The sequence below is a fragment of the Hydra vulgaris genome, chromosome 05, assembly GCF_038396675.1.
Source record: "Hydra vulgaris chromosome 05, alternate assembly HydraT2T_AEP".
Classification (NCBI taxonomy): domain Eukaryota; kingdom Metazoa; phylum Cnidaria; class Hydrozoa; order Anthoathecata; family Hydridae; genus Hydra; species Hydra vulgaris.
In genome coordinates, this window is record NC_088924.1 from 33667501 (window position 1) to 33681195 (window position 13695).

At 26.5% G+C, this 13695-nt stretch overlaps 1 protein-coding gene across 3 annotated transcripts in view; it reads right to left on the reverse strand.

Moving 5' to 3' along the window:
* The window catches only part of LOC101239465 (regulator of G-protein signaling 13), a 10391-nt gene extending 431 nt beyond the window's left edge, over positions 1–9960 (reverse strand). Inside the window, exons 1-7 of one of the 3 annotated variants that reach the window (XM_065797973.1) lie at positions 9841–9960; positions 2627–2837; positions 1585–1677; positions 1413–1474; positions 1096–1262; positions 143–232; positions 1–69 (exon numbers count right to left, since the gene is read on the reverse strand). The exon at positions 1–69 is cut by the window's left edge and continues 431 nt beyond it. In XM_065797973.1, coding sequence (XP_065654045.1) covers positions 1–69; positions 143–232; positions 1096–1262; positions 1413–1474; positions 1585–1677; positions 2627–2817 — 672 coding nt within the window. In that variant the 5' untranslated portion in view covers positions 2818–2837; positions 9841–9960. Of the gene's footprint in view, positions 70–142; positions 233–1095; positions 1263–1412; positions 1475–1584; positions 1678–2626; positions 2838–8380; positions 8479–9021; positions 9172–9840 lie in introns of those variants that run through there. The other 2 variants (XM_065797971.1, XM_065797974.1) reach the window with 2 other exon arrangements.
* Between the last annotated feature and the right edge of the window lie 3735 nt (positions 9961–13695).

Sequence of the window (13695 nt, forward strand, 5' to 3'; positions counted from 1 at the left end):
AACTACGGCGTTAAACAGATCGGACACTAAAAATCGAGGATAGCTCTGTCTAAACATGAGTAAACTGACCTAAAAATGATAAACACATGAGTAATCGTAGTGTTGAGATTTAAAAAAAAAAAAAAAAGAGAAGAAAAAATACCTGATTTTGTGCAACATCAAATACTGTATCAGAAGGATTATCCGACAATTCGTCTTCTATCTTTTTACGAATAGTCGAAGATAAGTTTATCTAAAACCATTAAAGTGTTTGACTTATTTATTGATAAAAAACAACAGTTCAAAAAAAATTGTACGGAAAATTAAATTTCAAAACATGAATATATATATAGTATATATGTATATAGATTTATATAAAATATATAATATATATAAATATATATATATATATATATATATATATATATATATATATATATATATATATATATATATATATATATATATATATATATGTATTTAAAGTTTGAGGAATACATATTAATGAGACCAAATAAATTTCAACATTTTATATATTTAAATTTTAAACAATATCTTTTTGATTAAGCCGAATGATAAAATTGAAATGCTAAATTTTTGAAATGCAACAAGCGAACCGACAACAAAAAAAGCAAAAACAAAACAATAAAAGCATGCAATAAAAACAAACAAAAAAAAACGTTTTAAAAGTTGTGAAATAAAATGTTGTGAAATAAATTGTTGCGAAATAAAAATTGCAAATATAGCACGGCGTTTCAAGGTTATTATTTCTATAATGCGTTTTAAAATTTTTTTTTGAATTTTCATAATTTAGAAATACAAGTAATTGTTACAGTTAATTAAAAATAATTAATTAACATAATTAAAACAATTATATTGTGTTAATTATATTATCGGATTTATAAATTAGTCGAAAGATTTGTCTCGACAATTTTATTATTTTCTTATTAATAATATAATAATTAATAATTGAAATACAACAAATAACTAGCAGTTAAAGTTCTATCTAATTGTTAAACTAACAATCGGTTGTAAAACCGCAACGTTAAGAATCTCCTGAGATTAAAAATTCGACCTCAGGTTTAAATTTTTAATTTAAACAAATTAATGACAAACCTCGCGTTCTGCAAGTGGACGCACAAACTCAAAATATATATGCATCATTCGCGCTTTTTTGTCTTGTGGTTTTATGAGTGTTTTTAATCGATCTACCTCGATCCAAAACTGCAAATTTTCGTCGCTATGTTCTTGTCGTAAGAACATCTCAAATAGAAGACGTCCATCTTTTCACAAAGGAAAAAAAAATCATCTGCAAGTGGTTTTATTTTAACAAATTCTACCACACTCAAATATATAGTATAGTATAATATGGTACAATATAAACAAAATAGTTGTTATAAAAAATTCTAAACCGGTTCATAAAAAGCTAATACCTTCATCTGCTAATAACGCCTCGAAATCTTTCGACCAAAGCTGAACTTTTTCGATGTTCGGTCTAAAAGTAAAATCAAGTAAAAAATTTGCGCAAGTATAATCTGGAAACACGTAGACACAAACTATTAATACCAAAAACATTTGTACACCGTACTAAGTTATAGAACTGACCTTAACGAGCTAATCAGTTTTTTGTAGCAAACCGCTCGCCTCTCCATCTTATTATTAGAAACTCGGCGATTTCGCCTGTTTGATACTGGCTTACTAAATTTTAATTATAATAATTATACATTTAAAATAATAATACATTTAAATTTTAATGAAAATAATTATACGTTTAAAAACTAAGCTTTAAAATAACACATCGTGGCAAATCTATAAACAAGAAGAGGGCATGAAAAGAGATTTGATTTTTAAATGATTTCCAATAATAAGTACTACCATAAAGTATGTATGAGAACCTGCTAAAATACACTTTCTTTTTTTCTTTTCTTTTATTAAGTTTTAGGGCTTTTTTGTTCTTATTCTCCAATCATATCAGTTTTTTGAAAAGCATTCATATGCGAGTTAAGTATAAGCATATAAATGCTTGGAGTTTGTTTTACGTAAGCAAGACCAAAAAAATGGCGCCACCGCTATGTTACACACTCAAAATAGGTTTGGGAAGAACTTTTATCTAACTCATTAAACTTATAAATTTCTTTTCATGCCCTCTTCTTGTTTTAGATTTGCCACGATGTGTTATTTTAAAGCATAGTTTTTAAATGTGTGTATATATATATATGTGTGTATATATATATATATATATATATATATATATATATATATATATATATATATATATATATATATAAATGTGTGTGTATATATAAATGTATGTATATATAAATGTGTGTGTGTATATATATATATATATATATATATATATATATATATATATTTATGTATATATAAATGTGTGTTATATATATATATATATATATATATATATATATATATATATATATATATTTATGTATACATAAATGTGTGTGTATATATATATATATATATATATATATATATATATATATATATATATATATATATATATATATATATATATATATATACACACACACACACACATATATATATATATATATATATATATATATATATATATATATATATATATATATATATAACACACACATAAATTTTTTTAACATACCATAAGCATGTGCAAAGACAGCACCAACACAAACATAGCCGCTTGCCTTGCTGTTTTGATATAGACTTTTGTTGGGTCTCCCACGGAACTTGATAAGTATTAGTTTCCTCTGGAGAAAGTATTACCTTTGAAAACGTAAATGTATTTGCTTCTTCACCACAAGATGCAGAGAATGAAAACGGACAACACATAATATTTTTATTTGCAAATTCTGTAAAAAAAAAAAGAAAATGCTCTTTAGAAAAAAGTTTTAAATCTTACTAATATTCTTTTTGTTCTTAATAGATAACAAAAATATTTTTAATTAGGTTATAAAGAATGAAATTTTCGGTGACATTCGTAAAATTCAAACATTTAAACTAAGTTAAGTTACTCTTAAAAAATTATTTAAAATATAAAAGAGGAAAATATACATTTAATGTAAACAAGAAAATGTTTACCAACTCTGATTTTTTGCAGTAAAATGCGATATGACGCATCATTACTACAATAGTTGTTTAATAAAAAAGAAAAGAAAAAAACGACTTAAAGCCAACGAAAACTAAAAGAAAAGAAAATTTGTTTGCTCGTATAAATTAAAAATTTAACAATTTATTTGTTCAGCTAACGTATTCTTTACAACTTTTAGTAATCCATCAATTAAAAAAATTAGGAAAAAAAAAAAAATTCGTATAACTTTTTTGACATAATATTTAACAATAATAACTCGCCATTAATAACATAAATTCATCAAAAGTTTCCAACTTAAAGCAATGACCCATAAAGAGAAACAATTTGAGTAGAATTTTTAAAAAATGCGCACGAAAATGTTCGCACGTGCGCAAAATATTTCATTCCAACAGTTTTATTTTTTAGCTTTGAGTGTAATATTGTTTGTAAAAAATATTGTTTGTAAAAAATATCAAGGTTTTCTTTCAAGACTTTACTTTTTTACGACTCTTCCATAATCAATGGTTATATTATATATTATCGTTACTACTTTTAAATTATTATATTAGCAGTTTCCATTTTTTTGCCACAACAATAAACTTTTGAAATAACCTCGCTTTAAAGCACTTTGCAGCTGATTCCGTTTATTGATATTCAATTAGAGTTCGGTTGCTTCGAATTCTTTTAGGACTTTGAAAAGTTTAAAAATAGCACTAACCAATTAAATTTTTCCAAGCTTTTGTCCCGCTTTTAATTTTTTATAGCAACTATTAAAATTCAAATCAGAACTGCCTTTAAAGAAATATAATAGTTGTTTTGCGAGAAAATTTTTTTACCTTTTATCTTTACCGATTTACTAGAAAAGTTGCATTGCATCAATCTGTCGCAATAATAGAAAAAGTTTAAAGAAAGTAACAAATACGTATAGTAACGAGTAAAAGTTTGTTAACAATACCATCTCAAGCTCAAAGAATAAGTCATATACAAAGACAACATAAAGAATAAGTTATATATGAATTTAAAAAAAAAAGCGCTTAATATGACCAAACCGTAAATGTGACGTATTTATAAGATCGAACCACAAATTTGTCAAAAATTCAGGATCAATTACTAAATCTAAGTAACGTATAACAGCAAATTTTTAATAGGCAACAAAAACGTTCAACTCCTTATACAGAAATCTCCGACAAGTCAAGAACGGCTCCCAAAAACATTTGTTGAAAGCAGATTTTACCGATATTTGTGAACCATAAAAATATTTTGTACCAACAGAATTACCAAAAAAACAAAGCTTAAAATTTGAAATATTTAATGCAGGATTAATAGTTTCGTTAAATAATTTATATTTTTTGCGTAATTAATAATATAAATAAAAAAGATACCGGAGAAAGATACCAAGTATGTATGTCCAAGTAAAACCAAGTAAGTATGTATATATAGTATACCAAGTAAGTATGTATGGCCGTATGGCCATTTTTTGTGTTTCCAAGAAAATCAAGTTTTAAAATTTATTTTAAGACTTACTGCCAAAATGTCGTAATTTTTTAAATTTTAAAAAAGTTGTATCATTCTTGAGACAAGATTTATCGGACACATACTCAATTGATTGTTGAATATTTGTTGATAATAAACAGAATAAACAAAATATATTCGTACGACGTTGGTTGACGACTTATCTACTATATATCTCATTAAAGTTTGCAATCTTTCAGTGTTAGTTAGCAGTCTCCTAGCGCTAGACAACGGTTTCCCAGTGTAAGGTCAATAAAAAACAGTAGAATTATTTAATAACAAATAAAAGTAAAAAAAAAAGAAAAAGCAACAGCTCATTACATAATATCGTATAAAGAATTTTACATTTGTTATTTTTTGGACAATTATTTGTTACTACTTATAAAAAAAAGTTTATAATTAGTTATTTTTAGTGTTCATAACTTTTTAATAAGTTTGCTTATGTAACCTCATGTTTAACTATGAGCGAGATCTCGTTCTCGTTTCTCGTGAGAAATTGGACTTCTCGTGAAAAACGAGAAATAAAAAAATACTCGCGAGAAGTAGAACGAGACTTAAATATTATATTATTTTCCAAATTAAAAATTATTATAATTTACAAAATGCTTAATAATTTGTTTTTTTAATTAATTAATATTTTGACTCCGTGATTTTAATAAATCTAATTAAAAATTTAATTTGTTTTTGTCAAAAACTTTTAATTAGATATTTAATTAGATTTTTTAATTAGATTTTTAAAAAAATCGAATTAAAAAATTTTAATTAGATTTTAATTATTTTTAATTAGATTTTAAATACAAAAACTTTTTGTATAAAATGGTGCACTTTCGACTTAATTTCATTAGTTTACCAGTGGAATTCAACTTGAAACATTGTTCATATTGAAAAGAAATATTCTTGCCTCATTTCAACTATCAAAAATGTCACCAAGAAAAAACAAAATCTGGAGATATTTTCAAAAAACAAGTGACGGTGCTGAATGCAAGGCGTGCAAAAAGTCTTTGAAAACAAAAGATGGAAACACAAGCGGACTTCATCGTCACCTCGAAAAAAAACACAGCCAAGATTACGTTGAGTAATCAGTGCATCACAGTGGAAATCAATCGAAGGAGCAGTAGAAATTTTGGCACCACTTAAAGAAGCTACAGAAACGTGGTCGGCTGAGTCTATTCCAACAATTAACACGTCGCCGATTCTCTTTATTTAATCCATAAAAAAATTGATCAATTTATTGAAACGGATGGAAAAAATGGCTACGGTGTCTTGTATGCAAAAAACTTGAAAAGCTGCATTGAGAAAAGATTTCCTCTTTGTGACACTGGAAACTTATTGAGTGCTGCAGCAAATTATTTAAATCCTGCTTTAAAGGGACTTCACTTAAAGCTCTTCAAAAAATTTCAAACAACAAAAAAATGGTTAGCCTCACAGGTTAAGGATAATGTTGAGTGCCAACCTGTTGCCAGAGTCCTTTCAGCAGATTCGTCCCCTAATTCAAAACTGAAGCGCAAGTTAAACGTCAGACTTGAAACACAAGAGCCAACATCTGAACTGAATCCTATTTTGAGCGAAATGTGCCAGTATGAATATCTCCCTGATGCCAAAAAGACTTTCCGATTCTTGATTTGTGGAAATGGCATTCAAATACATTGCCAAAACTCTCTTCATTAGCTAGACAAATTTTAGCTATTCCAGCAAGTTCAACTAAATCAGAGAGAGTTTTTAGCTCAGGTGGAAATGTCGTCGGATCATCCAGACACAACTTACACCCAGAAAAAGTAGAACAAATCATCTTAATCAGAGAAAACATTGTCTTGTTGGAAAAGTTTGGCAAAAAATTTCTGAATTAATATTTGAAAAAGTTGTTTACATTTGACAAAGTCATTTGTGTCTATTTGTCAAAACCATGTTTACATTTTTTTTTTTACTTGGATTTTAATAAATTTGTTTTTAAAAATTGTTAATTTTCTCGTCTCGTCTCGTTCTCGGTCTCACGAGAAGTACTAACTTCTCGTCTCGGCCTCGTCTCGGTTTGAAAAAACCTAGTCTCGCTCAAGGTTACTCATGTTACAATGTACTGAAAGTTACCGCAGTTACAGGTAAGTTACTTGTATGACAGCTGGCAAAATCGACGAGAGAACGCAGTGTTGACACAATATTCAGTTTTCGGAAATTTTTTTGAATTTACCACAACTTAAATGATACTGATAAAATAGAACACATTTTTTATTGTTGTTACGAATTCAATGATAATTGAACAAGTCGGTGCAAGCCCGCAATAAATTAGTTAAGACATCATCTGACGACTGTTAAATGTACACTATATTTCTATAATGCTTTTTTAAATTTTTTACTTCACAATTAAGTATTTTTGTTGACGTTCGTACATTTATTATTAGAGGGTTTCTTTTTCCGTCTTAGTCAATTTTCGTACAAGTATATAAACTATTAAACCAACTCTGATAACCAGTCTTTTTAAACCCAATAATATTCTTAATATAAAAGTTAGTTTTTCACCTGACAAATTTATATTTTAGAGTTTAAACCCAGTTAGCATACAACGTTAGGCCAACGTTCAAAACAACGCCGGAAGGGTTGGACAAACGTTAGCTCAACGTGGTGTGCTAGATGGGAAGAAATAATTTTGAACAAAAAAGTTTTTTTAATAAAAATAGTTCATATTGTAAAGTTATTATTTTTTCTCTAAAAACTAAAGAAGTTTTAAAAATATTTCTTCATGTTAGAATAATAGGATTCTATCTCCATTTTGAACGTTTAGAATTTAGCAAGAGAATTTAACTTTCGGTTTTTAACGATTTAAATATTTCACAGCTGTTGTTGTTTATATTGATAAAATATATGTTTTTTATGATATTTATGTTTTATGATTATTCTTATATTTATAATTTTATAATTTTCAAAATTGCTTGTTTACAAATTAATTGTTAATCCCAACTTTATTAAATAAGGTTAAGAAAAAGAGTGAAAAAAACAAAATCATACGTTTTTAAATATTATATAAATAATAATAACAAGATTAATAGATTAAAATTATATAATTTTGAACGTAAAAAATTATAATAAATAAAAATAAAAAATTAAATTTTCTTACCATGAAAATCGAGAGATAAAACTTTATAATTCTCATGTACCAATATGCTATTTTGTTATACACCAATTTATATTACTTAATAAATGTGTGTTCTAAGCAATCAATTTAACAAATTTGATATTTCGATCTTTTAATTTAACAAATTTTTACTTATAATTTTCAAAATTCTAGAGAATATAACAAATTTGTTGAATTCTCTCAACATTACAAAGGGAGATAGAGCCCTATTATTCTAACCATTTAATAAAAAATTATTGAATTGTACGAATTCAGATAGAGTTAAACTGTTCGATTATTATATCTTAATATTATTTTTAGGAGACGTCTAAAGGTAAAATGTTGTTTCAAAAACATATGAGAGTTTTTGTATCTTTGCTACCCGAATACTATACTACCGAATCCTAATAACAACACAGTTGCAAGGTCTGCACTCTGCAACTCTGCACAGTTGCAAGGTCACACTCTGCAAGGTTTGCTGTTTACAAAGGAAACGCTTAGTCCTGTAAGCAAACTAATATGCGATCTGTAAGTTCATTCCGTAAATCTACAATGTTCTACGAGTAACAAAACAGATTGTTAAAAAATATCAACTAAAAACGCGCGAATCCAACTCGATCTTTGTTAATTTCGTTCATTGAGCAAAACTCACCAATAAAAATCAAAATTTGATAAAAAATCAAACAAAAAACAAAACAAAACCTTACAAGAAAAATGTTTTTATGACGCCAATTTTGGAAAAATGTGTATATCGATAACACATTTATTAGTTCTGACTTCAAATTAATTTTACTAACTTTAAATTTTACTAATAAAGTGAAAAATGTTTATATATATATATATATATATATATATATATATATATATATATATATATATATATATATATATATATATATATATATTTATATACACATATATAAATATATATATATATATATATATACATATATATATATATATATATATATATATATATATATATATATATATATATATATATATATATATATATATATATACATATATAAATATATATATATAAATATATATATATATATATATATATATATATATATATATATATATATATATATATATATATATATATATATATATATATATATATATATATATATATTGAATTGTACAAATATTCATAAAGAGTTAAGTCGTCTTCAACTAATTATTTACCTTGCTAACTTGCTCTCCTATTTTTGCTTATGGAAAAGATTTTAATTTTCGATTTTAAAAAATCGAAAAACATAAAACTTCTTTTCGTAATTATGAATTAAGTACGATAAAAATTAATAAATACTATAATACTTAATTTTTATAACTAAATTACCTGAATATTTTGGCTTCATCTTTTTTTTTTTTTTAATCACTTAGAGAGATATTGAAGCCAGTTAAAAAATATTGAAGTTTGATTCAGACAGAATCCGTTAAATATTATACACATTTTAAACCCCCGGCGTCACCTTTAATTGAATAGACATTTAAGTCAGCTTTATCAAAAAGTTATTAAAAAGTTACGCGCATACCTAAGACTTTTTTCATTTAATTAAGTAATCCGCCAAACGCGGCAAAAATATTCTTTTAGTTTAAACAAAAAAAGTGCTTTTAAATGTAAAAACCAAACAAAAAACAAAATAAAAAAAGATACCAACCAATAATAAAACTATGAAAATAATCGTTTAAAGCTATAATCAAAGAATATTGAAATAATAAAACTCAATTGAACATATAAAATATTTATAAGTAAGTTTGACGTGAAGTAGTTTAACAGTTCAATGTGTTTTGAATTTATCTTAGTTTCATCGTTTACAGCGCTCAGGGGGTTATAAAAAATCTCCGCAGTTGTGCAATTACTTGTTAAAAAATTTATACGTCTTTTAGTTAAGTATTTAAAGATACATTTGAAGAAAAGTAACGACACGCTAGTAAAGCGATATAAATATAATTAAACGACGCCTTGCTTCATCTTGCAAATCATAAATGTTCAAAGAATACTAAATATATATATAGCATCATTTACTCGACGAAATTAGACTAGTTTCGCACTTTAGGTTACAAATCAAAAAGTATTTTTTAAAATGTTAAGAGTTACAAATTGAATTTAGTATAATAAATCTTTAATAAATTTTTGTTTGAAAATATTGCTCACCTTTCAAATCATTCACATTTGCAAAACACAACAAAAAACCATACTCAGTTAAGTTTTTTTTTTATTCGCGATTTTGAAATTTAACGAGACATGTCTGTGAATAAAAAGCGCGCTTTTTTGTTCTCCTTTGTAATTGGAAAACCGTAAAATTTATTAATTTTTAATTTTAAGTTTTTTAAGTTTTAATAATGTGTTAAACTGGGAATCAAAAACTCTTTGAGGTGGAGGGGAAGAAAAGGAAAACTTTCCCACCACTCCACAACACCCTTTATTATAGATTTGAAACATTATTTACCTATATAACATCTACGATGGAAAAAAATTGTTATATGAGTAAACAATGCTATTCTGTATTTTTCGCCAAAGTTTCTGACTAAATAAGAGTATTGCTTGTTTATTTTGTAATATAATAAGAATATTTTTGGCGTAAAGCAAGTAATTACCACAATAACATAATTTCCTTATTGTATTTTTTCAAGACCTCACATCCAAATTATTTAGGATTTTTTTGACTGAATAATTGTAGCAAGTTTTTTTTTATCTTTAAAATTATTTTTTTAGGAGAAAAAATTTATATTTAAAAAAAAGCTGCGAAAAAAAATTTAATTTAATTTTTTAAAATTGTAATGGCTGACAATATGTTGCTTTACGAACAAAACTTCAAAAGCTTGCCTTGGTATATTTAAATGTTATATATATATGAAGAGTAGACGAGAAAAAACGGTATAGTCACATTTAAAATGTTTTGATAAAGTATTTATGAATCATTTACAAAAGTCTTTGTATAAAGTTAGGAAAAAAAAATTTTAATAAAAGTTACATATATTTTATAAAATATCTGTAACTTTTATTAAAAAATTATATATATATATATATATATATATATATATATATATATATATATATATATATATATATATATATATATATATATATATATATATATATATATATATATATATATATACAGTGCTTTTATTCTAGAAAAAAAGGTGCCGGAACTCTTATAAATGTAAAAAATGAAGCAACAGACATTTCCCTCAAGTCGTCAAACGCGCAATGCATTGTTGTAGTTGTATTCATTTTAAACCAGAACAATAAAATAATCATTCAAATAAAGTTTTTTTTGAAGTAGATATTGCTACAGTAATGAGTTTTTTTTATGCTAATTTAGAAAATAAAACAGATGCTAGCTCTTTTCCCAGTTGTTGTCCGGATCTAATGCTGTTTACCGTTTATTGTATTGTATTGTTTATTGTAAAAGAGTCTACTGGTGAAGTCTACTGGTGAAGTACTTTATGCTTAATGCACTTTTAAAGCTGATGTAGGGGGCTGTTGTAAGTATGTTGCTGTATCATTATACCAACTAGTTGACTATACTGAGTCAGACATTAAATTGGTCCGAGAAACTAAAACACGTATTGACGTTCTGCAGATATGTCATTCTACATGTTTCAGATGAATAAATCTACTCAGAAGCAATTTTATTTATTAAAATTTATTTAGACAAAAATACTCGAAAATGACTTTCAGTTTCAGGGACCCGTAAGTATTGTTTTGCAATATTTTATGCAGTTTTAAAAATGTTTGCCGTTAAAGACTATATAATATTGTTTGAAGGAGTCTATTTTTTTAGCTTCTTCTATTATCTTTAATACAGCTTGAAGTCCCCATTTTTTGAGATCAAACATTTTCTTACATATCGAACTTAAATGTTGCTCTCTTCTTCTGCCATAATAATTTAACTGTTGCTTTCTTCCTCGCCTTAATATGATATATTCATTCCGATCTTAGCTTCTGTGTCAAATGGTATCACTTTTTGGCTTGTTGTGCAGCCAAGCTTTGTCGAAAACAGAGCCACTTATTTTTGAAAGAAAACTTATCTTGATTTTTTTTAAACTGGAGAGTCAACCAAGAAGAAACTGGTGATTTTTTTCATATTTGGTTTTGTGTTGTTTTGTTTAATTGATATTTTTATATTACTGTTGCAAATAGTGTAAAATTGTTGTTCTAAAAAATCATTATAAGACATGAAATATTCGAAAAACATTGTACAGAAACAATAGAATTTCTTAGAAACCCAAATGCTTGCGGAATTGATATTCGGACAAAAAATAAATTGACATTAATAAAAACGAACAAAATAAACAAGAAAATAAATTAAAGAAAATTCTTCTCAAGCAAATTTAGTTTTTACTAATAAAAAATTGATTCTGAAACTCAGCGCTGAAATGTTTTCATAAATTTTCTGCTAAATATGTTTTTTGATCTTTACAACCCCATTTTAAATCAGCTATTTAAAGAACTTTTTACACAACTTTTTTTTGGATTAAAAGTGTTCAATATTTAAAAATGAACTAAGTTCATTTATATAATAATGTGAGGGCAAAAAAATATTTTTATATAAAAAATATATATACTTGGTTTCCAAATAAATCATTTTACGGCGCGTTTCGTTTTTTTTAATAAACATTTCTAATAAAAAAATCCATTTCAAGACTCCGGGTAATTTCTTTATGGGTACTCATTCGAGAAACAGTATTCAGCCTTTTCTGGTTCATGGTCAATTAAAGAAAAGATTTTAGCCTACGCAGACTAAAAAATGATTATTCTGCTGTACTAGTTGACAATGGGTGGACCAGAATTATTTTAATAAAATGAACAATATCCGAGGCAATTCTACTCAATCCAATTTGTTCTGTAGCGCTGGTGAAATCTAGAGCTGGTTGAAAATCTTATAATTGAACTTTTTAGCTTCATAAATTAAAGGGTCCTGATGAAGCTGCAGTCTTTGATAAATAGGAAAAACGTCTTTGTAGAAGTTTTTTATGTAGTTGATACTGCATTCAGTATCAACTACATAAAAAGTTATTTGATCCAATCATAAACTCTTCAACTCTTGTTAAATGACGAGTGGTTTCAGTTAATTCAAATCTATCGGTGAGGCTAACTAAAACTGCATCTAAACTGGTAAAGTATAACAGCTTGTAGATCTTATTAGGGTCATTTAACTGGTAATAAGTATCCCTGAAGCCGACTTCAAATCATGCAGGTACTTTCCTCTTCCTGCTCAAAGCTGGTTTGTCTAAATCTATCGTTTTAGCAGGTTCAGTTGCCGCATCGAAAAGTATTTTGAAACATGACTCAGTACTCAAAGATCTCAAAATTTGTTTCAGGGTCTGAATTATGAATTCAGTCTTACTTAAGTTGAGTTAGCTTCCCTTAGGTTGAATGCTTGAATCTACTTGGATGGTAAAAATGATTCGAAGAAATTCCAATTTAAAAAAGGTGTCAAAAACCTGAAAAAAAAGACAAAAGTGATCTATAGTTACTGGCAATAGATAGAGATGGCTTGCACATTATCCATCTGGTTGATCCATCTGGCACATTATCCGTCTGGTTGATCCATCTGGCACATTATCCATCTGGTTGATCAAAAATAGATACTAGAGATGGCTTGCACATTATCCATCTGGTTGATCCATCTGGCACATTATCCATCTGGTTGATCCATCTGGTACATTATCCATCTGGTTGATCAAAAATAGATACTAGAGATGGCTTGCACATTATCCATCTGGTTGATCAAAAAGGTATAAATGATGTTCCATTTTGGCGTCCATCTTCGCTTTCATTTTGGTCTTTTAGGCTTGAAAACCAAGCTAGCCTCTTTGATGAGCCTCTGGTAAAATTGATGAACTTTTGAACAAGTGACATGATATTTTCTATATCAGATATGTTTTTTATTTCATCTTTTATGACCAAATTTAAATTGCGAGCTCTTCAATTAACATAAAAGACTTTTTTTGCTTTCTTGTTGAAGAACACGTTTTTGCGTGCCAGCTATTTCCGAAG